Raw genomic sequence first — 27,959 nt, 5'->3', positions numbered from 1 at the left:
TATATTTTTATGATGTTTCGATATATGGACTTTTTAAAATCAAACAATGAATCTTTTCCTTTTTTCACTTAAATTGAGATTTAAGTACTTCTGTATTTTTCCTTCTTCTACATATACTCCTTGTATATTGATATATCAATTTAAATCTGATCATTTTATCAGGCCATCAAAAGCACAGTGAACCATGTAGATCAAATGGTTTCCTTCTTTTGTGGTTGAGGAAATGGAAGCTGAGAAATTGCTACTCAGATTTAAATGGATATTATAAACATATTACTAATTATCTGAGCTAATGCTATGGCATGGAAGTGTGCGTCTTCCGGACTCACTCATGTTTAACTTAGATGTTTCCTGGAACCATGTGATTATTTGATAGCAAATTAATTGCCATAATTACTTTTTAGCATATATTCAAATTTAGATATTGTTACATTTAAATAGTAAATCTGAACTGAGGGGTGGAAGAGAGAGCAGCTCTTTACTAAATCAGGAACTCATCTTTTTCCCTAGTCTCATCTATACTTTATTGTCCACATGTTTCTGAAGCTTATGAAAAACTGGACAGACACCCTTCTTTCCACTCCTTTATGGGAGGCAATTGAAGTCCAAAGAACTTAATAAAGCATATATTAGCCCTGAACAATCTATTCTAAATTATCATGTTTTTCTTTTTTTTTTTTTTACTGAGCTCCCCTACTGCCCATCATAAAGTCTTTTCAGAAAAAAATAAAATAAAAATCTATGGCAGCAATATTGTAGTTAAACTATTCCTAAATTAGAGTTCCCTTGATTGAGGCTTCTGAATAATGAATGTATTGATGAAGACTAGATCTCACTTTGAAAATGTAAGGTACATGGAAAGTAAAATGCATCAACATTTATTGATAGTATTGATTTCAATTATGACAAGTTACTTTTTCAATGGAAGGTAGAAGAGGATCTGAATTTATTTTCTTTTTTTTTAATAATAAATTATATTTTTATATTCCCCATACAATTGTAACCCCCCCATTCTGATTCCAATCCCTCCCCTCCCGCCCCCCACCCCCCAAAAGTGTCTGTTTCATAGTTTTTTGTTGATTCTGATTTAAATTATCATGTTTTAACCCCTCCCCATTCATTTCTTCCCAAGAATCTCAAGTTTCCCTCAAAGAAGACTGCTGTTTTTAATACACAAAAATCCTTTCATATTTGGAAATGCTCCATGTATCTGGAATATTATCATCTACCTTTTCTGTCTGTCAAAATCTACATCTCTCAAGGTCTGTCTTAAATACTGCCTCCTCTGGGAAGCCCTCCTGGGTTCCCCAGGCAGATTTAGGATTACTCTCCCCTGTGTCTCATTACAATCTTGATAATTTCATTTACCATGCTAATTTCACTTCCTTTTAATAAAATGTGAGTTTCTTGAGGAAAGAGATATCTTATTCACCAATGAAGTGTGACTTAAAACTGTTCAGTAGACATATTGTCAGAAGTAAAGAATATCGGAAAATACTAAGTAAATCCAAATAAATAAAGCACTTAGCAAATCCTAAGCATCCCCTCTCTTATTTTGTATACCAAGCAAAATATCTATACAAAGCAAAATATCTGCCATATAATGAATATTTGCTGAATAAACAAACCACTTTAGGCTTAATTTAGGAGTAATTTTGTCTTATTAATCATATTCCCTACTGATACAGATGTTTAAAATTTCAAGGAACTAACTAGCACAGTTTAAAAATCATGGGAAAAACTTTAAAATGTTTGCCATTAAAAAGTTTTCTTGGAAGAGCTCAAGTTGGAGTTAATTCATATTTGAAATCCAGCCACATTATTAAGCTAATGTGGAAAGAATACAAATTCATCAAGCAATTATTTTGCTCACAAAGTATCAACAGAATTCAGGTCAGATGTTCTTCCCTACAAGCAAATAAAAATTTCATTAAAACTACTTTAACTGTGTTTCTCAAATATAATACAATGTGTACAATGAACTCCAAATTTTAATTAGAATGGCAATATGCATTACAATTGTCCATGAGTGAATGGTTTATGGATCTGTAAAACATTTTAATTGGCAAATATATTTTCCATAATTTTTATGTTTATACAGCTCCTATATGCTTATAATATATAATGGAATGTACATTTCCATATTTTTTATCACTTAGAAATGTGATTATAACCATTTCTAGATTCTGTTTTGACCTAATAGAGGTATTATGGTTAGGTTTGCATATTGAGAATGTTTGTAAATTAAATCTCTCTGGGTTGTTTACTAATTTTCCCCTTGGTGCTCATGAATTTAAGGGTCATAGTTTGATTTGATATTTACTTATGGTAGCTATCTCCAAATAGAAAATACCTCAGTTCCTTTGGTATATGATTATGCACTAAACACAGCCAGAGATTTTAGAAACCATTTTGTTTGGAACTTAACAAAAAATTTTTTATTATTTGAAACTTTAATGTCACCAAACATCATTTGCTGCCAGCACATAAGATATATCAGAGGACTGCTGTAGCTACTGCTTCTTCATTGATTTGATAGACAGCTGCAAAGAGCTGATGACTTCATTGTATCTTCATGTGGTATTCCCACATTAAAAAGAAAGCTATTTAATTATAGATTTTCCTTTACCATATTATTTATATAAAAATGGAGACATTAAAACAAAAAGAGGCCCCACTGATTGGGAGAAAATTTTTGCACACAACAACAATGATAAAGGACTGATCACAAAAATCTACAAAGAGCTGAAGAGACTCAACAAAAACAAAGTAACTAACCTAGTCAAAAAAAAGGGGCAGGAGAGCTAAAAAGAAACTTCTCCAAAGAGGAAATGCAAATGGCCAATAAATGTATATGAAAAATGTTCAACATCACTTGTAATCAGGGAAATGCAAATCAAAACTCCAATGACTTCCATATGATCCAGCAAAGATACTATCTTACACCAGTGAGAATGGCGCATACTAAAAAAACTAGCAACAACAAATGTTGTGGAGGATGTGGAGAAAAGTGAACTCTCCTTCATTGCTGGTGGGAGTGCAAACTGGTCCAACCACTATGGAATGTTGTGTGTAGGTTCTTCAATCTGCTAAAAATGGAGCTTCCATATGATCCAGCAATTCCACTCCTAGGTATTTACCCAAAGGACACAGAAACATTAATTCCAAAGAGCACCTGCATCCCTATGTTTATTGCAGCACTATTTACAATAGGTAAGCTATGGAAACAACCCAAATGCCTAGATATAGATGATTGGATCAAGAATATGTGGTACATGTACACAATGGAATATTACTCAGCAATCAAAAAAGATAAACTCATGCCATTTGCAGCAACATGGATGGAGCTGGAAGGGATCATGCTCAGTGAAATAAGCCAGAAAGAAAAAGAAAAATACCGGATGGTCTCACTCATAGCAGGAATCTAGAAAACTTAAATAAGGGATCAGGACAAAGACTAATTATAATAAGTAAAAATCTAAATCAACAGGCAACTATAAACCACAGACACACAAAAGGGGGAGTGGGGGAGGGAGAAGGGAGTAGGATCACAAGGATGGTGGGAATTTTACAGGGACGATAACCAAGATGAAAATGCATACATTGTACAAAAATGAAAAATGATGTAAAAAATATATCAAATAATTATATCAATTATTTTTAATTGTTGGCATAATTTATATTTACTATAAATTGCATTATAGGATCTAAATGTGGGGCATTTTCACATTTATTATAAAAATGTATACTGTGTTTGAGAAGGTTAGGAACTATTGGCTAAGAATAAAGATTTCTAGATGCTAAAATAGAATTTTTGATGGGTATATATTCATAAACAAGTTGAAATGGTTATTTTAGAATAACAGTAATTAAGGGTACTACCTTGTATATATCAAAGACTTTGAAATCTTGCTGTTATTTTTACCCATTTATCATAATTTATCCTAAAGGAATAATCAGAAAGCTAATTATTTTTCACTATAAATTATGCTAGTAAAAACAGAACCAAGATATTGTAATTTAATAAAAAAATACTTAAATTATTAAGTGACTTTTAAATCTCTATTCATGGTGATATAGTAAATATTCAAATTAAGCAAAATGGAAGGTTATAATGTGATACTATTTTGCTTTTTATTATTTAGTTTTAATGATACCATTTTTATGAAGTTAATGGTTTACCACACTGTATGTGATTTAGGGGTATTAAGTCCACACCTCTTCAGATGTATGCCACCACACCTATCACCAAATTATCCATAATCCCCCACCACAGTCCACCGGGTACCCTCTTCACTTTGCTCCTGACCTACAGAAAGCTTTGCAATGAAAATAAGGTTGAATGCACTAGGTGGTGAAATCACTAGCAAATTGTATTTTTCTTTTACATATTTCTTTAAATAAGCCTATAAGACTGAAAAGATTTTTTTAATGTGGCAATAAACATGATTTTAAAAAGTATGAGGATTGAATCAAAGTGGGGCTCCATTCTGATCTATCCTGTGACCTTGATGGGGAGTTACTTATTAGCTTTAAGCTTCAGTTTACTCCTTCATTAAAACCATAACAATTACATAAAATAGATTTGTAAGATACCTCCTACAGTACTGTATCAATAAGTGTTTCTGCTATTGCTGCCATATTATTAATGATGAAAATAAGACCATTTACAGGGGCCTCCCTGGTGGCACAAGGAGTTAAGCAACACACTATGAAGAAATCCACAGCCTCTGCAGCATGGGTTCCATCCCCAGGTAGGGAGCAACCCACATGGCATACCAGACCTCTTCTGTCACACCCACTGCTCCCCTCAGCAGTGTACTTGAGTCAGTCTGCCTGTTCTGTTCCCCACTCTGTCTCTGGTGAGTCCTCTGGCCTGTACCCCAGCTGTTGTATGCATAAACAAATCTTTTTTTAAAAAAAGACCATTTACAGTTAGATAACTTGGGAAGTATTTTCTTTCTCAAAGTCTAAGATGATACATACTAGAAAGGAAGCACAACACATTCCAAGAACTACTCTAGATAGTACTTTATCTTATCTTGTAAGTGTTCTCCTTTAGATGAAAGGGTCATGCTGAAACACAGGTTGAAAGATCAAAGAAAAATGTTTTTCTCCCAAATATTATTTATAAGAAAAATACTAGGGGGCCTCCCTCCATGGAACAGAGGTTGAGCACTGGGCTGTGAAGCTGCCCGAAGCCTCTTCAGCGCCACTTCTATCTCTGGCAACTGGCGAGGGTCCCACATGGCTCGCAGACCTCTTCTGCCATGCCCACTGCTCCCCTCAGCAGTGTATTTTATCAGTTTGCCTGTTCTGTTCCCCACTCTGTCTCTGGTGAATTATCTCACCTCCCACGCCTCTAACTGTACCCAGTGCTTATATAAATAAATCTTTAAAAAAAGAAAAATACTAGGTGTAGAATAAACTCTGAGGATGATTGAGAAATAGTAGCTTAGGGATGAGAACTGGAAAAACATAGAAATAAATTTCAAGTCATATCTCACTATTACAATGTTTGAAAGAATTTAACTACCGAATCCTATGTATTTGTTAATGTTTGTAACTGTCACTAACAGGGCATACAATGACAGAATGAAATATGAAAGAAAAGCTGCCTGTCTCAAAAACTTTTTTCTTGACCATGGTGTTTTAGATAGTTTTCCATGGTGCTTTAGTCAAGATTTCCCAATGTCTGCATTAAAATTAGTGGGTATGTTTTCAAACTTTGTACCCATACTTGCATTTCTTCTAATAACATGCCCACTCATTAGAACTGTAACAGAACAAAGGGAAGGATCACAAAGACATCTAAGTCTCAGTGAATTCTACACTACTGAAGAAAGCAAAGTAGCAGGAGCTATGGGCTTACTAAATATCTTCAGATACTGGGTGAATGGCTTCATACTGGTTAGTAATGATTTTCTTATTTTAACTTAGTAATAAACTTGTTTTTTAGTACTTCCCCCTGCTTTCTCACAATTTGTTATGTCACATGCAACTAACATCCCATCTCCCCTTCTCTCTCATTGTTCTCTTTTCACTCATCACAGCCCCCCATTGACTTCCCACCTGTCCTGGGTAGTCATCACAAAACTATCAACAGTGCGCATGGCAACTATTGCACTGACCCTGGAAAGCCCTTGATAATTGGCTTTATCTGTAGAATTATAAACTAACTTAATGGAAAGACCCGAATAGAGAAAATAAACCAAAGAATCTCTCACATTTTTCAGAAACCACCTATTTCCACCAGCAAGCCTAGGAATAAAAAGTATGTCAATCCCTCAAAAGCCAAACATACAGAGATGGGTAATAAATTACTACAATATATCTGGTTCTGATCTCTTACATTTGTCTCTATCACTCTATTGAGTGAATTGTAACCAAGAACACTGAGATATCTTTGTTTATAAGGGAATAGTAATGAAATAATACACAAATAATAAAGACTGTAAAAGGCAATCATTAAATTTGAGCTATGTCATAGAATTATAAAAGTGAACTATGACTTTATCCACCTTTTTGAATTGTCAAAGTGAGGAAGAATTTCTTATATAACCTAAGAATCCCCAATTTTCATGTCAAACAGGAATGCTGAATATGTGCTATTGTGCATTAGGGATTGACCTTCACTCTGTGAAATCTTATTCCTGATGAAGCAGTCCTTGCCACTGGCATGCTTCAGGGCCAGAGCTTTATAACAGAAAGCCTCCTCTGGATTCTGGTGCAAGGTGGACAATATGAAATAAAGTATTTAAAACATCCATAAAAGCTTTCATGTTCATAGCTCAAAGAGCTTTATAAAATCCAATTAATTCATCAAGCTTCATGAACTCTGAAGGGCGCACATAATTACAGCCCTACATGTGGCTAACCATGAGCAGGAAGCAATCAGATGTGTAGTTTAACAGAATCCAGATTTTAACTGCCCCAGTTTAACTTTCTTGCATCTATGGAAAATCAGGAGCACAATGAAGAATCTGAGACACTGAAAATTCTAAGAATTATGAGTTGGGTTAAGAATGAGCACAGAAAAGGATGATCTCATCACTAACACCCCCCAAAACATTTGCCTTTTACACTTGGGCAAGGTGAAGTTGCAACAAGGGGATGTATCTCCCATCACTCATTTAGTGTTTTGATGTGAAGCTAAAAAGCACTTTGTAGATGCTTTTGTAGGCATGCCAAATGAAATGTGTGGAACTCATAGTCAGAGGAAATTATTTTAAAATATCTATTTTCTTTTTTTAAAGATTTATTTAATACAAGAACTGGGGTACAGGCCAGATGCGTGGGCAGGTGAAAGGATTCACCAGGGACAGAGTGGGGAACAGAACAGGCAGGCTGATGAAACACACTGCTGAGGTAAGCAGTGGGCGAGACAGGAGAGGTCTGCCATGCCATGTGGGATTCTTGCCCACCAGCCGGGATCGAACCCACCCTGCAGAGGCTGTGGACAGCTTCACAGTGCAATGCTCAACCGCCTGCGCCACCAGGGAGGCCCCTAAAATTTCTATTTTCATTGTATTTCAAAATACTAAAGAAAACACTAAACCAGTTTTCTTTGTGTATGACTTACTCCCCTAGGTGGAGGAAAGGACTTCAGGAAGTTTATAATCTTTCAAGCTGATATTCAAACAAAAATATTCTGATTGGAATAACTTGCTTACTAGGTAAACCTTGCTGGCTAAATATGAAAAAGTGCAAAACTATGAATAAAGCAAATAGTTTTCCAACAAAAAAATCCGTACTGTCAAAAAACACTGTGAACAGAGGCACCAATTACATGAGTCCTAATAGTTTGTTCCACAACATGGGTTTCCTCTCAATGAAGATAATCAATAAAAAGGTGTTGGGCTGTGGAGCAATCCTAACTGTCAGCCTCACATAATAGAAACTCAACCCAGACTATCTCAGGCAGCTGGGTAACCTTGAAGAAATCATCCACTTCTCTGACCTTCAGTTTCCTCATATATGAATGAGCAAAATAATAACCTGCTGTGGGAATTTTGAAAAAAATAAATGAAACATATGTCTTTAGAGTATGTATTAGACTTTCAATAAGTCATAAAATGTATTTTTTTAATCATTTCTTCCAACTTCCCCTAAAGGCTGAGTCCACTGAACCCTTTTGAGCTCGGGAAAGAACATTCCAACTGGGGGCAATATAGGACATGCCTATTCTCAGGTGACAAATCCTTGCAATAAATGAACACTAACTATAAGGACATAAAAAAAAGGAAACATTTAATATAGAAGCAGGGTTAAGAATCACTGGTCCCCACCAAACCAGTCCTTATGCCTAGGACACTAGTAAGATGTCACACTCATTATAGCTAGGAGTTTGTTTGTTTTTTTCCCCCTAGGGGTAGAAACTCCCGAAAGCAAATTTGGGCCCATTTTAAAAAACTTCAAAATGATTACAGTGCTTTGAAAATAGAACAACTCTAATATAGATTTTTAGCCCTACTTGATGTATTCAACCAATGGTATAAGTAATATCTCTAGTACTATGGAAACTCATTACATATACTATGCTTTCATTTGCATTGTCTTATTAAATCCTCACAATAAAGATAAGAATTTATTATTTGTATTTCTCACTTGGAAGATTAGGCTAACAATTTTAAGTGGGTTGGATGAAATATTGATGGATGATCAACACTGGGGGATTTTGCAGTGATATAATAGTGTACAACATGAATCAGATATTTAATGTTCATAACAACTCTATGACTGATACTGTGAGATATTGTAGAGTGTACACTGGGTGGCATATATGGCAAGACAACAACTAGGAGAACCCATTCAGTTCCAGAACTCTACTATTTCAATTTCTAGATTTGTGATCTTTTCTCAAAAGGACTTATTCTAATTTTAAAATTCCTATATTTGAGATGGTGCTGTTAATTCTTCTTTCTAGTTTCACTGGTAGGAAACAGAAAAAATAAAACATCAGTTAAAATCTCATTTTCTTGACTGAATGTATTGATGTTTACTAGGTGCCAGACAAAAAACTACATAAATCTGACATGTAATGTTCTCACAACAATCCTATAGGATTAGTTATGGTATTGTTATCTTGCATATGAAGAAATAGAGCCACAGAGAGCTGGAACAGCATGAAAGTCACAGAATATATAACAGTAATTTGAGAATGAAAACCAGATTCATTTAACTCCAGAATGTGAAATATTTATTACCATGCTAGATGATATTGTGTAGTATGCTATAACTCATTTTTAGTAATAAAAATTTTAGAGTTCTAATAATAAAATTCTCAACTGGGGATATGCATATGTAAATAAGTACTGCTCACAAAAATGATTAAGAAATTCAAAATACATTTTATTTGAAGCTATTACTATATTCTTTAAAGGCTTTTCATAATTTAGCACTATTAGCATTAGCCATTTTACTATTATACAAAATTCAAAAAATGTCACTCTAAAACATTTTTAAATATTCTAAACCTGGAATGGAAAAGCTTGTTTTTTTTCCTTTTTTCTTTGAAAGTCATTGGCACAGAGGAAAAAACAGAATTGGACTAAAATTTGGTATCTTCATTCTAACTTCAATTAGAAATATGAAGCACCCAGATAATTTGTTATAAAAATAATGTAAAATTCAGGATACAGAATACTTTTATGTATAACATACGCTATTATATAGTGAAATATAGTTCTTTATATTATAGGTTACTAAGAAAGAGAATGAGGGCCTCCCCTGGTGGCGCAGGCAGTTGAGCGCAGCGCTGTAAAGCTGTCCACAGCATCTGCAGCTCTGTTTCGATCCCAGCTGGCTGGCGGGGGTCCCACATGGCAGAGCAGACCCCTCCTGTCTCACCCGCTGCTCCCCTCTGCAGTGGATTTTGTCAGTCTGCCTGTTCTGTTCCCCTCTCTGCCTCTGGTGAATCCTCTCACCCTCCCGCAAATCTGGCCTGTACCCTGGTTCTTGGATAAATAAATAAATCTTTAAAAAAGAAAAGAATGTTAAAAAAAAAAAGAGAATGAGAGAAAATGAAAACAAAGAAAGCTCTGAAAAGGGGAGACAGATAGATGCAGGGGGAAACTGAGTGAAACATCAGTGAATAATGCACAAAAACTACACATCCATTTCCAGTGGGTGTATCCTTAGAGAAGAGATTTAGAAAATAGATGACTGGATCAAGAAGATGTGGTATATATATGCAATGGAATACTATTCAGCAATCAAAAAGATAAACTAAGGCCATTCACAGCAACATGGATGGAGCTAGAAGGAGTTATGCTCAGTGAAATAAGCCAGAAGGAAAAAGAAAAAAATATTGGATGGTTTCACTAGCAGGAATATAGGGGAACCAAATAAGACATTAGTGTAAAAAATAATAACAGTACAAAACACAAAAAAGCAAAACCCAACAATTATAAATCAGAAACATACTACAGGGGAGGAGGAGGGGGAGGCATCAGAGGGAGGAAGGGAGGAGCACAGGGGACTAAGGTGATGGTACACGGGTGCATTGCTGAAGGAAATTCTATGGGGACTACACCCCAAATTCTATGGGGAAGCAAACATTGTTTAAAAATGAACAATTATGTAAAAAAAATATATAATAAAAAATAAAATAGAAAAATATTTAGAAAGATGATACTTAATATACGGTAAATAATTCATTCATGAGGAAGTAAGCCCAGGACCTAGATTTACACTGCTTTATAGTTTCATTTCATAACTTTCTAGTCTTTCCGTGTTACATTGTACTATCACCTTCCCAGCACATTCTATGGACATTGGCAGTAGAACAGAGGAAACATGAGATGCTCATTCAAAGTGAACATAACCATGTCACTAGCATACATGATCAAGTAAATTAAAAAATGTATTGTCAATAATCAGGGAGAGACTCTTATTTCAATAAGCAATTGACCTTTAGATTATACACTAACTTTACAATTGTCTATTTTTACCATAAAACATTTTTGTTCTTAGGTTTCTATTGATTGCATGAACATGCATCTACAAGTTAAAATTTATAGAAATACAGAAAAATTATAACTTTTTGTAATTTTAAATCTATTCATATTATTTTCTTTTTTATAAAAAATCCTTAATTAGCCATGTTTGTTATTACCAGTGTATACCAGACCCCCAAGACTCTTCAGTACCTGTTGTCTTTCCAGACGCATCCTCTTGGCGGCATTTCTACTCTCACTCTCACAGGCTGAGGCCAAGATACTCTCTGCAACTGCTGAAGTAAGGTGGGAAGGAATAGGTCGAGACTAAAAAAAAAGAGAAAAAAAATTGAAAAAATTATTAACAGTATCATTAACAGACCAATGCTACCCTTAGAAGAGTTCACAGGACGTGCAGGAGTATCCATTTATTTCAAGTAAACTTATTTCAATAGAAAGAGGAAATGGGAGTTGCAAAGATGAGCAATGAAAGCTAGTTAGAGGTTAAAAATACAGTTGCTACACAGATCCACCATTTACTCCCACAGCTCCATTGTAACAAGTATTTAGTCTGGGCCATCGAGCTGAAGTTTGAACAGACAGTGGCAAAAGTACTGACCAGGTTTTGCAAATAAAACAAGTCCTTTAAGTCTTTTTGGACACATGACAATGCACAACAAAACAAAAACAAGTGACAGGGCTGAAACACAATTGGAAAAACTGATAATCAAACCATGTTGATCTTAAAATGAAGTATTATGAATATTTGCAATCTAAGTTGTGACACTACTGATGTGATTAAAATACTTAAATGCAAACTAAAAGTTGGTCCTGGAGCAATTTTGATGTCACAAGTTTGATGTTTACGATGTGTGTGCCTATGTTTTGTTTTATTTATTAAATGAGTCAATGTTAATTTAATAGAGTGAAAATTGGAAGCCTATCTTCAGTGTAGACCACATAGAAATTAATTACCCTCCAACTAATTTCCTAATTAACTACAAATTGTTTGCAACTCTCCATATCATTTGTGATCATCAGAAAAGTTTTCCATTATTTTTCCCATAATTACAGATAATTCATCTAACTGAAAGATGAAATACTTAATGATATTGGATGTTTTTTCAAAATTAAAACAAGTAAATGATAAATAAAATGAAAATTAAACCAGATGAGATGGAAAAACATAAAACTACAAAATAAGATTATCTTTTAGATAGTTAACATATATAGTAGAGCATGCCACTTTAGGGTTTTCAAAGCCTCGATTCAAAATATGTATGAATGCCATTGAGTAGAAGCTTCCAAACTAATAAAGACCTTTTTAATATTTTATATATAAATATATATAAATGAAAGTGCACATGCTTTTATGGTACTTGGTTCATTTTGCTGACTCTGGGCAGGTAACAAATTGAATCATAGAGTTTATGTCTCAAACAATATTCTAGAACAGCTAAATTCAAACCAGTGTTTTAGCAAATATATCTTAGTGTGATTTGTGTAATATGAAAGAAACTGTACTCTGATGTTGATTGAACTAGGTAGTAATTACTGCTGCTGTGTCAGCAAACTTCCTCAAATGTTAACTCTGCAGGCAAAAGGTAGAAAATGTACTGTGTACATCTGAAATGTTAGCCAGACAACTTTGACAATAAACATTAGGATATTCAGAGTTATGTTTTTGCAAAAAAAAAAAAAAAAAAAAAAGTATAGAGAGCCCCTGAAGTGACAGGGGAAATATAATAGAAGATTTTTGAAAAGGAAATTATAAAGACAGGACTGTGTGTTGGAAACAGAGGAGGGTCAAAAAGAAATACTTGCAAAGCAAAAAGGCTACCATAAAATGAAAAGGCTACCATAAAGCTATAAATACAATTTCCTATTGCTTCTGCAGAATGAATCAATTAGTTTATGAAATATAAAGGTATTTTTCAAAGAATTTATTTTATTTTAAATATATATTTTACCTCCAAGAAGAAAACTAGTACCATCCCAATTTAATTTTAAAATAAATCTTATTGACGTCTAACTCATATTAAGTGCTTAGGTTGTACAGGCATTAACACAAAAAGCTTAGGTTCATTATTGTTTTAGTCTTCTAAACAACTCTAGTGAGGATTACTTAAGTCGCTCATAGAGAAAAATAAATGAAAGTTCTGAAAGATTCTACACCTTACCCAGGATCACATGCATGTGTAAACACCTGGATTCACAGTGATGTCTGGTGATAGTTAGGACTAATATTTCCTAGTAAATATTTAGACTAATTTTACAACTAAGGCCTCAGTGAGCTTAACTAAAGTTAGAGCTCTTAAATATACTAAACACATGTCTGCGGAGGAATCTGTTTACAACCAATTACAGTTCCGTTCAAGCAGATATTATGATCTCCTTAAAATCCTTAAAGTATTGAAATCCTCCCAATATATTTTCCTATTAATACTTTAGAACTCTTCTTCATTAATAGCACAAAGAAAATATGTAAGTTCCATCGCATGTTCTAAACTGTCAGTCTAAAGTCATATGATTTTCTGGTTGGAACAACCAGAAGTACCAAGAAATTATTGTACATGAAACATAATGAAGCTTAGTTCCATGCCCAAAATGAGAATGAGGAGCCAAGCAGAGTTCTTTCTCTCCTGTGAGGCAATCCTGCTAAACATTTCCGTGGATGTGATAGTGATGAGTCAATAATTACTGTCAATGCTCATACACAGAGAACTCAGTTATGCTGCCCCTGGTCATAAGATACTAGCAGGAAAGTCTTTTATTTTTCCTCCATAATTTGGTGCTTATCCATTTAACATATCAAAAGTACTTATACCAAGACAGTGAGAATCAGTTTTGCTTCTTATAAAGCAATTTTACAACAGATAAATTTAAAACTATTATTTAGTGTAAGTTCTGAGAACCATCTCAGAAACTCTTTCTTCGTCACATTTGATAGTGGAAAGTTTATTAAAATATCATGCCTTAGGTTCTTCCTGGCAGATAATTATCAGGATATGTTAAGGGCTATAGTCATAGATTTCACCAGGGATTCAAGTGCTAAGATTCCCTTTTACATCAATGAGAGATTAATAAAATATAAAAACTTCCATGTAATAAGTTTATTTTTTAAGTATCAAATGCAAATACTTTAATGGATAATTTATAAAAAGCAACACTTCTAGTTGAATAGTTTTCAGTAAAGATTAGTATATATCTTAGAAGATTTTTAAATGATTGCAAAATATATATAATCATGCATTCTTCATTTTATATAATTCTTACATTATTTTTCATTTTTGCACAATGTATGCATTTTAATTTTGGTTATACTCTCCATATAATCCCCACCCCCTTATTTTGGCCCTAATCCCTCCTCTCCCCCACCCCAGCCCCCAGGTAGCATGTCTCTGGTTTATAGTTGCTTGTTGATTTTTTCTTTATTGTAATTACCTGATCTATACCTAAATTAACATTTGTTTCCTATTTCTTTCCCTGAATATGAGATAATATTAACCCCCCATATATACACAGATACACTAATTATCTCTTCATAATTAACTGTCATTCTCAAGTGGGATGAGTTGATCTTTCCCCAGCACTGTTCTTATTGTTATAATTATGTATGCCTAAATCAGTGGTGGTTGTTTCATTAAACAGATGGCTAAACTGTCGCATGAAGCTTTAGGAGGTTAAAAAGTCACATTTTAATTGGGGACTTAAGATGTGATTGCTGTTGGCACAATGTAAATGTGTCCTTACTTATATACATGTAAAATGCACCACATCAACAAATTATTCCAATGTTTGGTCTTGAAATTATAACTAAAAAAAAAAAAATGTTAGAGTATGCTGAACTTCTGCTTAACATATAGGATGTTGCAAGCTTATTTTTTTAACTATGAAAAAGTAAAAGGAAATCAAGAATGGAAGATTCTATTTGTGGTGACACTCTGTAGACTCTGACATTAAACATAGTTTAGTCATGTTATTAGACAGGGCCAGATTGCCAGCAACAGGGATACAACAATGATTTTAAGGAGCTTGAGATTTATCAAAATAATTAAAGCAAATTATTTAGAAATTGGGATTTAGATAGGGTAAATTAAGATTATTTTTTCACATCTTATTATTTTATAAAATACACAATTTAAGAATTCTGCAGCTCAGATGATATGACTCTCCCCATAAGATGGCATGACTATGACTAAACTATGACTCATATTCTAATTGTTACAGAATTTGTAGAAAGTTGTAGCTCTTAAACTATCCCTTTCATTGCCCTCGTAGCTTGATTTGGAAACATTAATGGAATAAAGTAACAATATAACAACAGAGTCAGATTAACCTGGATAGCACTGTATTATCAGCTACTTGAAATTTGTCTGCTTTTGCTATTTAGTGTCTCTTAGCCTCATTCATCCTGTCAGGTATCATTATTTCTATTTTCATAACTCACAAAAATAAGGTTCATTCATTAAATTATGACTAGGAAAAGTAATCTCTGTATCATGGGGCAGTTAGAACCCCATGAAGTAATATACGAAAAGTCACCAATATTTTCATTTATTTATTCAACAAATGTATTTAATGTGCGCTCTCTATCAGGTGCTGCACCAATTCCAAAGACATGAAGACCAACAAAATTTAATACTGCTTCTGGCATCACAGAGCTTTTAAGTTAATACAATGTCTAGCTCATAGGGTATATCTATATGCAATAATGTATATTATAGCATTACCATCTTTTCTTAAAACCCTAAGATTGCATAAAAAAGATTTTTTTTTTAAATTTGTGATACTCAGTGGACAGAAATGAAAGTATAGTCTTTCTTCTTCCTACTTTCTGTTAGTATATGCTTTGTGGGAGAGATATTTGTAGATGTGGTATTTTCCTAGATGTTGCTGTGAGTGTTACACAATAAACAGAATCATGTATCCCAAATTTGAAAATGTCTGAATTCTGAATCACAGATACTCCAGTATTTTAAAGGATATGGATACAGACAAAAATAGTAGGTCAACAGTTTCAAGACATTGACTTATGATTCAAATAGGGTTGGTCAAAATCCTTTCATGGAAATAAGCACCTGGAGTTGGAAGATTACTCTTGGATTATGAATAAGGACTTAGTGTTAATAATGGCAGCATTTCCCAACAGGTAGAAAGGACCTGCCTGAGAAATAAACTAATTATACAAGAGAAGCATAGTTAAGAAATAGGTATTTTGAATCTATGGCTTCAACTATGTGGGAATGCTTAGGCTTTTCAGTTATTTGAGAAAATTCTCTTGTCTAATCTAAAAGGAGTTTGAAATCTGTTTTTAAAGTATTTTTTTATTGGGGCCTCCCTGGTGGCGCAAGGGGTGAAACAATCCATAGCCTCTGCAGCACAAGTTCGATCCCCAGCTGGCCAAGGAGCAACCCACACGGCGCAGCAGACCTCTCCTGACTCACCCGCTGGTCCCCTCAGCAGTGTACTTTGGTCAATCTGCCTGTTCTGTTGCCCACTCTGTCTCTGGTGAATCCTCTCACCCCCCACATCTCTGGCCTGTACCCCATCTCTTGTATGCATAAATAAATCTTTAAAATATATATATTTTTATTGACATAATATTGCTCTAAAACATTGTTTCAAATATGTCTCAATTAAATATGTAAATGCAGTAATGCTAAATAACCTTTATTTAGGGTTTGATTATCAATATTTCATTACAAATTATTAGTCTATACTTTGGCCTTAATTCAGACACAATTGGGCTTTAATAATAATCTTTCATAAATTCAAGTGGAAATAATAAATCTTATAGTTAATACTTAGAAGCCCAGGTTAGCTAACATTTTATGAATATTATGAATGATAGTATCTTTCCCATAATAGTTTTGAAACCTAAAATTACACACAAATTTTATTCATTAGTATCACTACCTAATCATACTAAATGCCAAATAAAAATACATTAAAAATCATGTATAAAGAGTTATAAAGAATTAAAATTACAGTTAATTGCTATCTTTTCGGTGAAAAAATCTCCTGAAATATTTTAAATATAATAGGCCAGATTTTCACTTAGCATAAACTTTTAAATTTGAAATACCAATAGTAGAATACTGTGAAACAAGAGCACGTGGTGAAAATTAGCTTACCTCCCAACTAATTTCTACCACAAAGGAACACATTACTAAATAGCCATTCATTCACTCATTCTTCAGTCAACAATTTTAATTTAATTGAACATGAACTGAGCAATTTGCATTAGCAACTAGTTGCAATATATAAGACATTGTAGATGATACAGATATGAACAAGTTAAGAAGCAGAGTACTCAAGAACATAAGTTCTTATTGGGGAGGTAAGGCCCATATACAAACAGTAAAAATAGGACAGGATAAAATAAAACTACAAAAGATGTACCACAAAGTACAGTTTGCACACAGAAGAAAGATAGATTTAAGGCTGTTCTTAGTGAGAAGGATTAAAGAAAGATACATTTGATTCAATAATTTAAGTAGTTCAACATATTGAGACAATAAGGATCTTCCAGTATAGGAAGGCTTGCAATGCACTTTTAGATTAGAATGCATGTTTTCACATTTCTCAGATACCAAGTACTGGATCAAGTAGGAGATTTTATATTCACATAGTGCTGCTGGTTTTCATGTGTGTGATAGTGATACTTGTTCCATTTTTTTCCATGAGGAAACTGAAGCTATGTATACAAGACTGTAAGTATTGACTGGCAAAGCACAGATAAGAACCAAGATCCACTGGCTATAAAATCAGAAAGATTTTCTTCAGTTTTCCTCACCAATGTTGCCAATTTTACATTATTTTCTTCTTGGTTCAGTTTCCTTTTTCTTATAGTGCATTTTAATTCATTCAGAGATAATCAGTGTGTGGTAACGTTAGTAGTTGTGCAAAATATCTCTTCCTCACTTTGGAAGTAGAATTTCATTGGCATTTATCTTTAGATGAAAGTAATTTGTCCAAAAAAAGTGACAAACATTTTCTTTTAGTAGCTTGAAGATTGTCTTCTGACATCTATTTTGAGGACAAGAAGTATGTTCAGTCTGTTCTTCTTTTGTAGATAATCACTTGTTCCTTCCAGTCAACATTTAACAATTTCTTGAATCTACTGTCTGCTATAGTTTTACTAGGTGTGGATTTGTTTTTATTTGTACTGCTCAGGACTACTATATTTCTCTGTTCTTAGGATTCATGGTATACTCATTTGCCTCCCTCCTCATGTGTTTTAATGTGGTTTCTTCCTTATTCTAATTTCTCTTCTGCAGAGACAATTAGGTCTATCATTATTATTCTATTCTCCATCTTAACTTTTTTTCATATTTTCCTTCTCTTTTTATTTCCATGAGTAATTTCCATGGTTCCAAGTTCCAGTTTATCAGTTTTCTCTTTGACTGACTCTTACCATCTATGAACCCATCTAGAAAGATTTTAATTTCAATGCTTACAGTGCCTATCATCTATTTCTTGAAGTAGTAATTAGGTGTTACTAATTCCCTTCAATGGATGACGAGCCCTTCCAGGGTCACATACACAGTTCTCCATCATGTTCTTGTCTGTCACAAACCTGAGTGGGCATTCAGACCCTGGCTTTGATTTTTTTTTTTTTTGGCCTATATTCACCTTTTTCTATCTTCGTACATCATTACTCCATTAGATTACAACTTGGGTTGTTTGTGAATTTCATGGCTGGGAAAATTTTTGCTGTTTCATTTGCACTTAGCCAGGTTATTATTTTTTTTTTAGTGTTTCTTTTACATGGTATTAGTGTTTGTAGAAGGAATGTGGGTGGGGTTTGTATTCGAATAGGCTCAGGTCAACATTTTGTTAAAAGTAAAAGATGCCATGGTGAGTAACCCTTACAACTATGTTGGCTAAATTCTTTACACTCTAGTTACTCTTCAACTTTATGATTTATGAATATTTGAATTGGAAAAAACAAACTAACCTTGCACAAATCTTTCCCAGTGCTCTACTTAGGGTATGAGTTGCCTTGGAAGTAGGCTCAAATTGAACCCAAATGAACTGTTACATATGGGATCATTTCTTAAGATTGAATTTTATTGTAACCTTAAGGAACTAGATGTTGTAATATGTGTACAGTCCTTGAGTGTGACTTTGTCTGCTACTCGTGAACATGTTTCTAACTTTCTTTATTTCCTAAATATATTCTCCTTCACTGTGAAGATCCTATTCCTGAAGAGTATTCCTGAAGAGTTGGAAAGACCAATACCCTGAGAATCAACTGCAGTCTAAATGAAAGGGGTCCAGTGAGGTTCTATTAGCCACTCACTCTACTGTTAACAGCCCCAGATTAATTCATCATCCCTGGTTATTCAGCAAGAAGTGGAAAATATAAGGAGAGGAGATATTTATATGGGAGTAAATCTCAACATAAAACTAGTTATTTTTTATAATGAGATGAAAGAAAGTTATAAGACAAAATACAAAAGGAAAAGGAATATGTAGAAGTTTTGTGAGAAAGGAATCTTAGGAACAGAAATCATATATGTAGTCAAGTTGGATAAGATCAAATGACTTGCATAAGGATTTTAACTTTTAATATCAGGAGGTACTTATGCAAAAAACAGATTTTAATTTCTTTCTTCTGCTGTAGGGACAAAAGATTAATCTATGGCCAGCTTTTAATAACAGATTGTAAACTGTTTAAGTAGTTTACCTGGAAAACAAAATCTGTATTATCAAAATAAATTCATGTCATTTCTACCATTAGGCTATTGGTTAATTTAAGTGAATCTAGTCTTGATCTTAAAAGCTATCTTTTGTTTGTGACCATGAAAGTCTTTTATATTTTCTTATAAAATATTAGTCACTTTGATTAAATGGGTGATTAAGTATTGCTTCAGAGTAATATGATTCAAACCTTCTAATAAATATGACAAAACTTTCCTGAAATCAAAATTTCAAATAGTTGCAATTAATGAACAAGTAAAGGAGATCTCAGAAGATTTCCTGAGATAAACCATGGAATTTTTCTTTCTCCTTGTGTTAAGAAAAATAATAAAACAAATTAGACTTCTTTGGTATGTTAATTTTCATGGGAAGCATGGCCACATTCAAAGATGTGTAGCAAGTATGTGCATAACAATGTAGGAGCTAAAAATTATATAGGGCCTCCCTGGTGGTGCAAGGAGTTATGCCCTGCACTACGGGGCAATCCGCAGCCTCTGCAGCACCAGTTCGATCCCTGGCCAGCCAGGAAGCAGCCCACATGGTGAAGCAGACCTCTTCTGTCTCAACGGCTGTTCCCCTCAGCAGTGTGTTTCAGTCAGTCTGACTGTTCAGTTCCCCACTCTGTCTCTGGTGAATCCTTTCACCTCCCCTTCCCCCCGCACCTCTGGCTTGTACCCCACCTCTTGTATGCATCAATAAATAAATCTTTAAAAAAATAAAAATGATATAAAGCTTTTTTAAAGCCTAATATATTTTGGTATAATATTAATGTCAATTCTGGTTATTATTCTAAAATATTGTACGACACAAAATTGACTAAATTTCCTTGTCAACTGTGTAATGAGCAGATCTTAATTATGGTCATTTTAAAGTCTTTTTACACATTTGCAGACGTTATTTATTTACTCAAACACTTTATGTTCACAAGAAGCAGAGGAAAAGGACTTTGAAAAATAGTCTGGAAATACTGGTTTATCATAAAACTGGATGAGAATAAGAAACTGCAGATTTTATGCAGAAAATCTGGACTCTGGAGAACTATAGGTACCTTGGTGGTATGTTAATATACACCTTAAGAGATAGGAGGGAAGAGATAGGAGAGCTTTTATTTCTGAATCTGTAACATTATAAAACAATGTTATCTTAATAAAAATAATTTACAAATTTTAATAAGATTTAGATTTTCTACATGGAATGAATTATTTAGGACAAATAAAAATTTTAATGATTTTTTTGTTTGAGATTTGTGTTTTGCTTTTTCCAGATTTAAGAAAAACTTTGCTTTTAAAAATATGACCTACAACACTGGTAAATTACATTTTTTTGGTGGGTATAATGGAAAACATTTGCTTTTTTCTCTCCCTGACTCAGAAACATTAACAGATTTAATGTTTGGTCTGAGAGTTTAATATATGAGTATGATTTAAAATTATTCTAGCTTGTTTTAATAAATGTCTTCCATCCTCACCTACTCAAAAAATGAGTGTTCAACTTACACATGTGTAACCCAGTGAATATTTTACAATCAAATGCTAAACATTTCCATTCCTTAAACCTGATATATGCCTGATTCAGTCTGCAATAACCAGAGGGATGACTGCCCCAAATCCCTCAAGATTGAGGAATATGCAAACTCAAGCAGGAACCAAAACAAAGGTCAATTGCCCTCAAATTCCTAGACCACACAAGCAATCTGCCATGATCCAAGCTTATCTAATTTCCCTCTTAAGACTTGTTTCCCATTGATGCAGTGAAGATAAGCCACAAATTTAACATGTGCAGATGGATGATACCCTGACCTTAAATTGACCTCTCAATGATTGGTGACCAAACATCAGTCCTAATATAACTAACAGTAATGGAAGAATTCATGCAATCAATTCAAAAGTAAAAGGTGCAAAATGAGGAATATCCAGTATAAAGACCAGGATCACATTGGGAATTGGGACTAACCAATTATAATTTGCCACTCTCCATCCTTCCTTATTGCTAACCCCAATTTTAATCTTTAAAAGCCTCTGTCTGCTTTGAGACTTTCCTTCTGCATCCTGGCTAGTTGACATTGAAATAAAACTTTTTCTTTATTCAAAAGTCAGTGTCATATTGGTATCTCTGCACCTTGGCAGGGGGTTCATGCTTGGTAACAGAAACCACACACACACACACACACACACACACACACACACACCCACATACTCTGTATGGGAATTAAAGCTATGCCAGAAATTGACCTAAATCTCTTTTAAAAGGTCATGTACTAATTTATTGTAATGGGGAAATGTAGAATTTTTTCTGAGATGGTAAAAGTTTAACACTTTCAAAGCCAGAATTGAGAAAGACTACTCCAGAAGCAAAGGCACATCTTTAGATATTTCTTAAGCGTTTGAATCTTTAAGCCTTTCTGCTTTGTTAAATTTTTTTGAGAGTGGTGTTTTTTCTAAGTGTAAAAAATGTCATCCTTCTACTCCATTTTTACTCATTACTTAGCATTACTTTACTTTTGGAGAAAAAAGGCCAAAATCTTATACACAAACCTCAGTTCTTTCTCTCAGGGGATAAAGGGTTGGGAGTGTGATGAAATAGGCACTTATTAGCATTAGATGAAAAGGTACAGGTATGAGATAGACTAGAACAATAGTAAGAATAGATAAAATTCAAAATTGTGGGACTTATTTGGAAATATGGAAATACAGGATGCAAAATTTATGTGCAAAAGTTGGTCAAATACCTACGTCTATGAACAATGGTAAAAATAAAAATTGAGGACAATAAACAAAAATTGGCAAGTCAAGAAGAATTTACCAAAGAAATAAAAAATAAAAAAGAGGAATTTACCAGTGATTTGGTAGATGTAGTAGATTGGTAGAAGAAGGGGTGAGGGAAAATACAAAGAATTCAGTGAAGTTATAACATTATTTGTTTAGCATCTGACAGACATTTGAAATAAAATGCTCAAGCTTTCTAAAAGATTTGGATTCTACACTGTGAATATTTTGCTATTGTACAAAAGCAGCTGTGGATAGGAGAATATACTATTAGGTCAAGTATAGAATCTTAGAAATTGTCCAAAAGCAGGAAAAGGTAAATGAGGAAGAATAGAAATAACAAGAACCTCAAGAAAATGAGTTAAGAATAAAATTTTTGCATCTGATGCAGAGGTAATTATGTGATCTCTATAAAAACTAACTCAGTATAATAGTGAGGACCTGTGTCTGAATGTGAGGCTCTGCCACGGGAGTTGGTGGTAATACCTGTGATCCGTGAAAGTAAAACAATCTTCTAACAAATCTGGTAAAGAAAGATGAACATAGATTGTAGAAGACTGAGAAATGAGAAAGCTTTTCTAGGATGTTGGGGATAATTTTTAAGGCAGAAAAGAAAATTATCCTCATTTTCACTGAAAAGAAAAACTGAAAATGTTGGAATGATTGATAAATTCAAATAGGTAGAATGATAGGGAAACAGAGGCACAGTTATACAGATTGTGCAAAGAAGACCAGGATATCAGGATATTCCTTTGAAAGGAAAGAAAGGAATAATTGAGAACTTTTAGATAATTGTCAAAATTTGTATTATTTCTCTGAAGTTTGAGTGATAACTAAATTTTATACATATTCATAATGGCTAAATTGAAATAACAATGAATTCAGAAGGTCAGATATCAAAATCATTAAGGAGGGAATTATAGGATATAATTACAAAGAAATGCTATGAATAAAGAACATTGAGAATGGTATAAAACTCTACTGGGGAATGGACATACAGTCTATAAGAAAGAGGGCAAAAAGTGGTACAAATAGCAGGTGGGGAATTCAAATGAATGTATTTGCTAATTAGCATCAATTAAATTAATTGGTCATAAAGAGAGAAACCTTTACAGTTGTACTCAAGTTAAAGAATAATGTGAAGAAGTTGAGGCAAATGATGTGTTAGTCAAATTCCTTCAAAAATAGTACAATTTTCTAAACATTAATACTTATCTTCTGATAAAAGGACTAACTGTGAGATCAGAAGGTAAAATAGCCTAAGGAGGATATTCTAAGAGCTACTGAAAAAGAATAAAGAACTTATAAGATAGTATTAAAAAACTATGTTGTTTCATAATTTTTAGATTATTTACAAACTTGTTTTTAAATTTATATATAACTTTCCCCCCTAAATTTGATATCACTGCCACCCAGGAAATAAGTACACTAATATAAACAAAAGATAATTGGGACCTTAGAAAGGTTTTGGCTCTCAATGTCATAGCAGTGAAGTTAGGAAAATTCTAAATAACAAATCTATCAAAATAAACAAATTAAGTTACATTGTGCTAGTGATGAAGAAATAGAAAACGATCTCCACAGGAGAAACAAGTTTTTTCTAGAGTGATATTCTAAAAGAAGTTACTAAAATAAGCTTATTTATAGTGGATATTTAGTAGCCAAATGGACCATTTCCTTGGCAAAATTTTACACAAAAATGCATGATTTATTTCTTCAGTCAATCACATGTTAAAAAGCAAGTAGAGAGGTGATTTTTCAAGATGAGTTTATTGAATTCGATTATCGAGGTTTAGTGATATAACTTTTTTCTGCAATGATCAAATTCTTCAGAAAAGCAGCTGAAGGAATTTGATGTCAAAGTTGCACAATAAAACCAGTAACAATTTGATTCTACTTTGGGATTAATTTAATGGCTGCTTAACTCTCTAGACTCTTAAAATCTAATGAAAACTAAGTCAGTACTATGGAGCAAACTGATTAATTTTTCATATGGCATCCTTTTCATATTCAACAGAGGATTTTATGATTTGAGATGATTGATAAGAGTGAAAACTGGTGAAATGTATTGAAAAGTATGACTATTTCTCACATTATAGAGACTATTTGGAAAAATGACAAATTTAGGTTACTTAAGCCATCAACACCTGCAGACTTGATAATTCCTGTGAAATATGAATGCAGAAATGTGTACAATTTGTATGCATTCATTGAAGTTAATTAAAAGTACATGTGTTGGTGTGTAAATTCTTAAGAAGGGATAGTATGTAATAATTAAACATGACTAGATTTTATATTAAGGTCCCCAGAAAGTTAAAAAGAAAGCTAAGTTTCTCAAGTGTATCACTAAAGTATGTTGAGAGAAACCATTTCTATGTAAATATCTGTTTGAATTTCGTAAAGTCAGCTAGGAAATATATAATTCAGGAATGTGACTTATTCTTTTATTCCATGGCTCCTAGTATATATTACTCTACTCGATAAACAACACTGCGTAAACAGCCATAGTAAACATTGGCTGATTAATATTATTGATGTATTGTATGTACAGTTAGCAAATATTGCCAGAATATGAATTTTGGAGTATGTCAATAAAATAAAATTTAAAAAGAAGAAAACATATAATCCAATACTTTGTATTTCATTCTATTTAAGGAGTTTCCTCCCTTAGAATTTTCTAAGTAAATAGAATAAAACTTAAATGCCACTTTCATTACACAGTATAGATACCCCTACCAAATACCCCTAGGTTTTACAATTTCCATTTTACAAATATATTTAAAACTTCTTTAGGTTGCCTTGTTGACCTGTTAAGTATTATGTAATAAAATTGTGTGTAAAATCTATTACATACTGAAGATAATACTTTCTTCATGTTGACTAAAACACCATATTAAAAGTAATTTTTGTTTAATGATGCTTAACTGTTTTAAAAAAAACTTATGGATATTCTATCAAATACAAAAAAATGAGAGCAAAAATATCTGTGTCTAATACTTAGTTGTAATTACTATCTATTCTAGTTATACAATTTCCAATTTGTTCTAGATAAGGATGAATATTCAAATGACCCAATTTCTACCTCATGCTCCAAATTAAGTGCTACAGAAAACAAAAGTGGGCTAACCTGCAATATCAGTTTCCATCCATGTTGTTCATTTACACTTAAATCTAGACCTTGTGTTAGTACTTAAGCATTTCATTTTCCCAAACTTGTCACCTCAAATAAATCAAGAGAAAATGTTATACTTTCCTAATAAGTCATACACATCTTATGTTGCTCCTTATTATTTTGCATGATGTTATGTACACCATACATAAGTGAATAATGGGCAAGTGAACAAATGGAATTTATTAAAATTTAAATGTAGCAATTCTGAATAATATATTTCTTTTAAGATTAGTTTGTGAAACTATGTTTTTTTTTTGTAATAGTTAACTTTTGTTGTTCTCTACATATAGCACAAGGCTTCTACCAAAGAAATGGCCATATTGAAGTGAATAAAATCAATAAAAATGACAATCAATAAAACACTTGTGAATGTCTCAAACATGCCTTAGAAAAATGAAGCATTTTATATGACAATGATCTTTTTCTTTTAAGAAATGATTAAGGAAATATTTTAAACCATCAAAAATAAAATAAATTTTACTAAAGAAAACAATCTCTAAATATTAAAGGATTAAGAAAAAATAGTAATGTCAGATGCTGATAAAATAAAAATCTTGGATATGATCTTTATTGTTCTTGAAAGACAAAAGAATATATTGTGCATTGTACCGGGCTAAGATATATTTTCCTATGGAATGTTATGTCAATTACAAAGTGTTACTGAACTAAATGTCACTGTCACGATTTTGTTTTTTTGTTTTGTTTTTTTTTTTAAGATTTATTTATTTATACAAGCACTGGGTATAGTCAGAAGCGCGGAAGGGTGAGAGAATTCACCAGAGCCAGAAGGGAAAGCAGAGCAGATTGACGAAGTACACTGCTGAGGGAAGCAGCGGATGACAGGAGAGGTCTGTGCGCCATGTGGGACCCTCGCCCGGTGGCCAAGGATCGAACCGGTGCTGCAGAGGCTGTGGGCAGCTCCGCAACCCAGAGCTCAACTGCTGCACCACCAGGGAGGTCCACGATTCTGGGTTTTTATACTTGTGGAGATGTCTTTTTTTTGTCTATCATCTCTCTTCTATTGGGCACTGATAATAATTTTTAATAATCTGTAATAGGAAAAATAGCTTCATTTTCTTCAACCTCTCAATTTCTCATATACCATGCCACCCACTTCTGTTGTCATAATATAGTTTGGTAATGCACAACTGTGCCACTTTAATTTTCAAATGACTTAAAGTTATATTCTAACTTCAATGTAGTTGTTCTGAGAAGCAAGCACATATGTAAATGGAGTGTTCTGTGATCATATAATGCAAATATTTTGGGAAACTTTTTTTAGGTGATAAGTTAAATAATATTTGGTTAGTAATATTTTCTGTTAAGATTTACTGAGGGGTTACTGTATGTCAGAAGTGACTTCCAGAGTTTTCCATATGACAATGTATATATCCTCACAGCTCTATATCAGGAGCTATCATCTCTCCAGAGGTGGCATCCAGGCACAGGCAGTTGCCATAACCTGTCCAGGTCACATAGCTACAAGAGGTGAATCCACAAACTCAAACCAAGTTTTCTGGGGACTGAGCCTTATGCTCCTGACCAGACTGCCTCTCTCTAAGAAAGTAATTTTTTCTTTATAAAATATATCTCAGGGATTTCTACAAACCAATGTAGAAAAATACAAGTCAGTGAATTTGTTACTTTTGTCATTTCACTTACATCTGAAAAATGTGACATATATGTGACATATTCTGCAGCCTTTCCTATCTGCACACAGTCCTACCCTATCACACCGAATAAATTAGAGGCACACAGCACAAACACAGTCTTTGCTTTTATGGAGCCAGGATTAAAAAACATGCTTTCAGAAAATTCCCAATGCTCTTCAATTTACAAAGATAAAACAAACAAAATAAAAATATTGTAAATGTATGTACTATTTCTAGGTATTATAATTAAGTCAGGTGAAGTGGAATGAAGTGCTATTGTTATCTAATTTCTATAAGTAATCTAATGTCTGCATAATTTTATGCCTCTATGAAGTTCAGCTAAATGTAAAATCTCACACTATTATCCACAAATACCCAATACATTGAGTACAACAAAGCCTTATTTTGCACATGAGGGTTTTTAATCCCTCCATCTTTATTTTCAATGTTTGCTATTTGTTAGCGATTGGTACAAAAACAGTACTACTTAGATCGATCTATTCATTTCCTTTAGTCACAGAGAAAGCCATTCTCACATGCCATCTAACGCAACAACTAGTGTTTCAGTTCAAAACTTGGTTAACCTCATATGCATGTTATAGTGGCAGAGAGAAAACAAACATGAATGAGATGCTGTTCTCATTGCTTTTTACTTCTATCACCACCCTCATTTACTATGACATGGTACCATGTGGGCCTGTGACCACTAGTCTCACAAGATATT

General features: G+C 33.4%; 1 protein-coding gene across 8 annotated transcripts in view; it reads right to left on the bottom strand.

Moving 5' to 3' along the window:
- Window positions 1–27,959, bottom strand: part of NOL4 (nucleolar protein 4) — a 307,016-nt gene that overhangs the window by 50,623 nt on the left and 228,434 nt on the right. For all 8 annotated transcript variants that reach the window (XM_037508675.2, XM_054694107.1, XM_037508682.2 and 5 more), the window contains one exon: window positions 11,151–11,264. In XM_037508675.2, the coding sequence (XP_037364572.1) occupies window positions 11,151–11,264 (114 nt within the window). The remainder of the gene's footprint in view (window positions 1–11,150; window positions 11,265–27,959) is intronic.

The sequence above is a fragment of the Talpa occidentalis genome, unplaced genomic scaffold (assembly GCF_014898055.3).
Source record: "Talpa occidentalis isolate TD23 unplaced genomic scaffold, MPIMG_talOcc4v2.1 talOcc4.13, whole genome shotgun sequence".
NCBI classification, from domain to species: Eukaryota; Metazoa; Chordata; class Mammalia; order Eulipotyphla; family Talpidae; genus Talpa; species Talpa occidentalis.
This window is presented reverse-complemented; position numbering and strand designations above follow the sequence as displayed.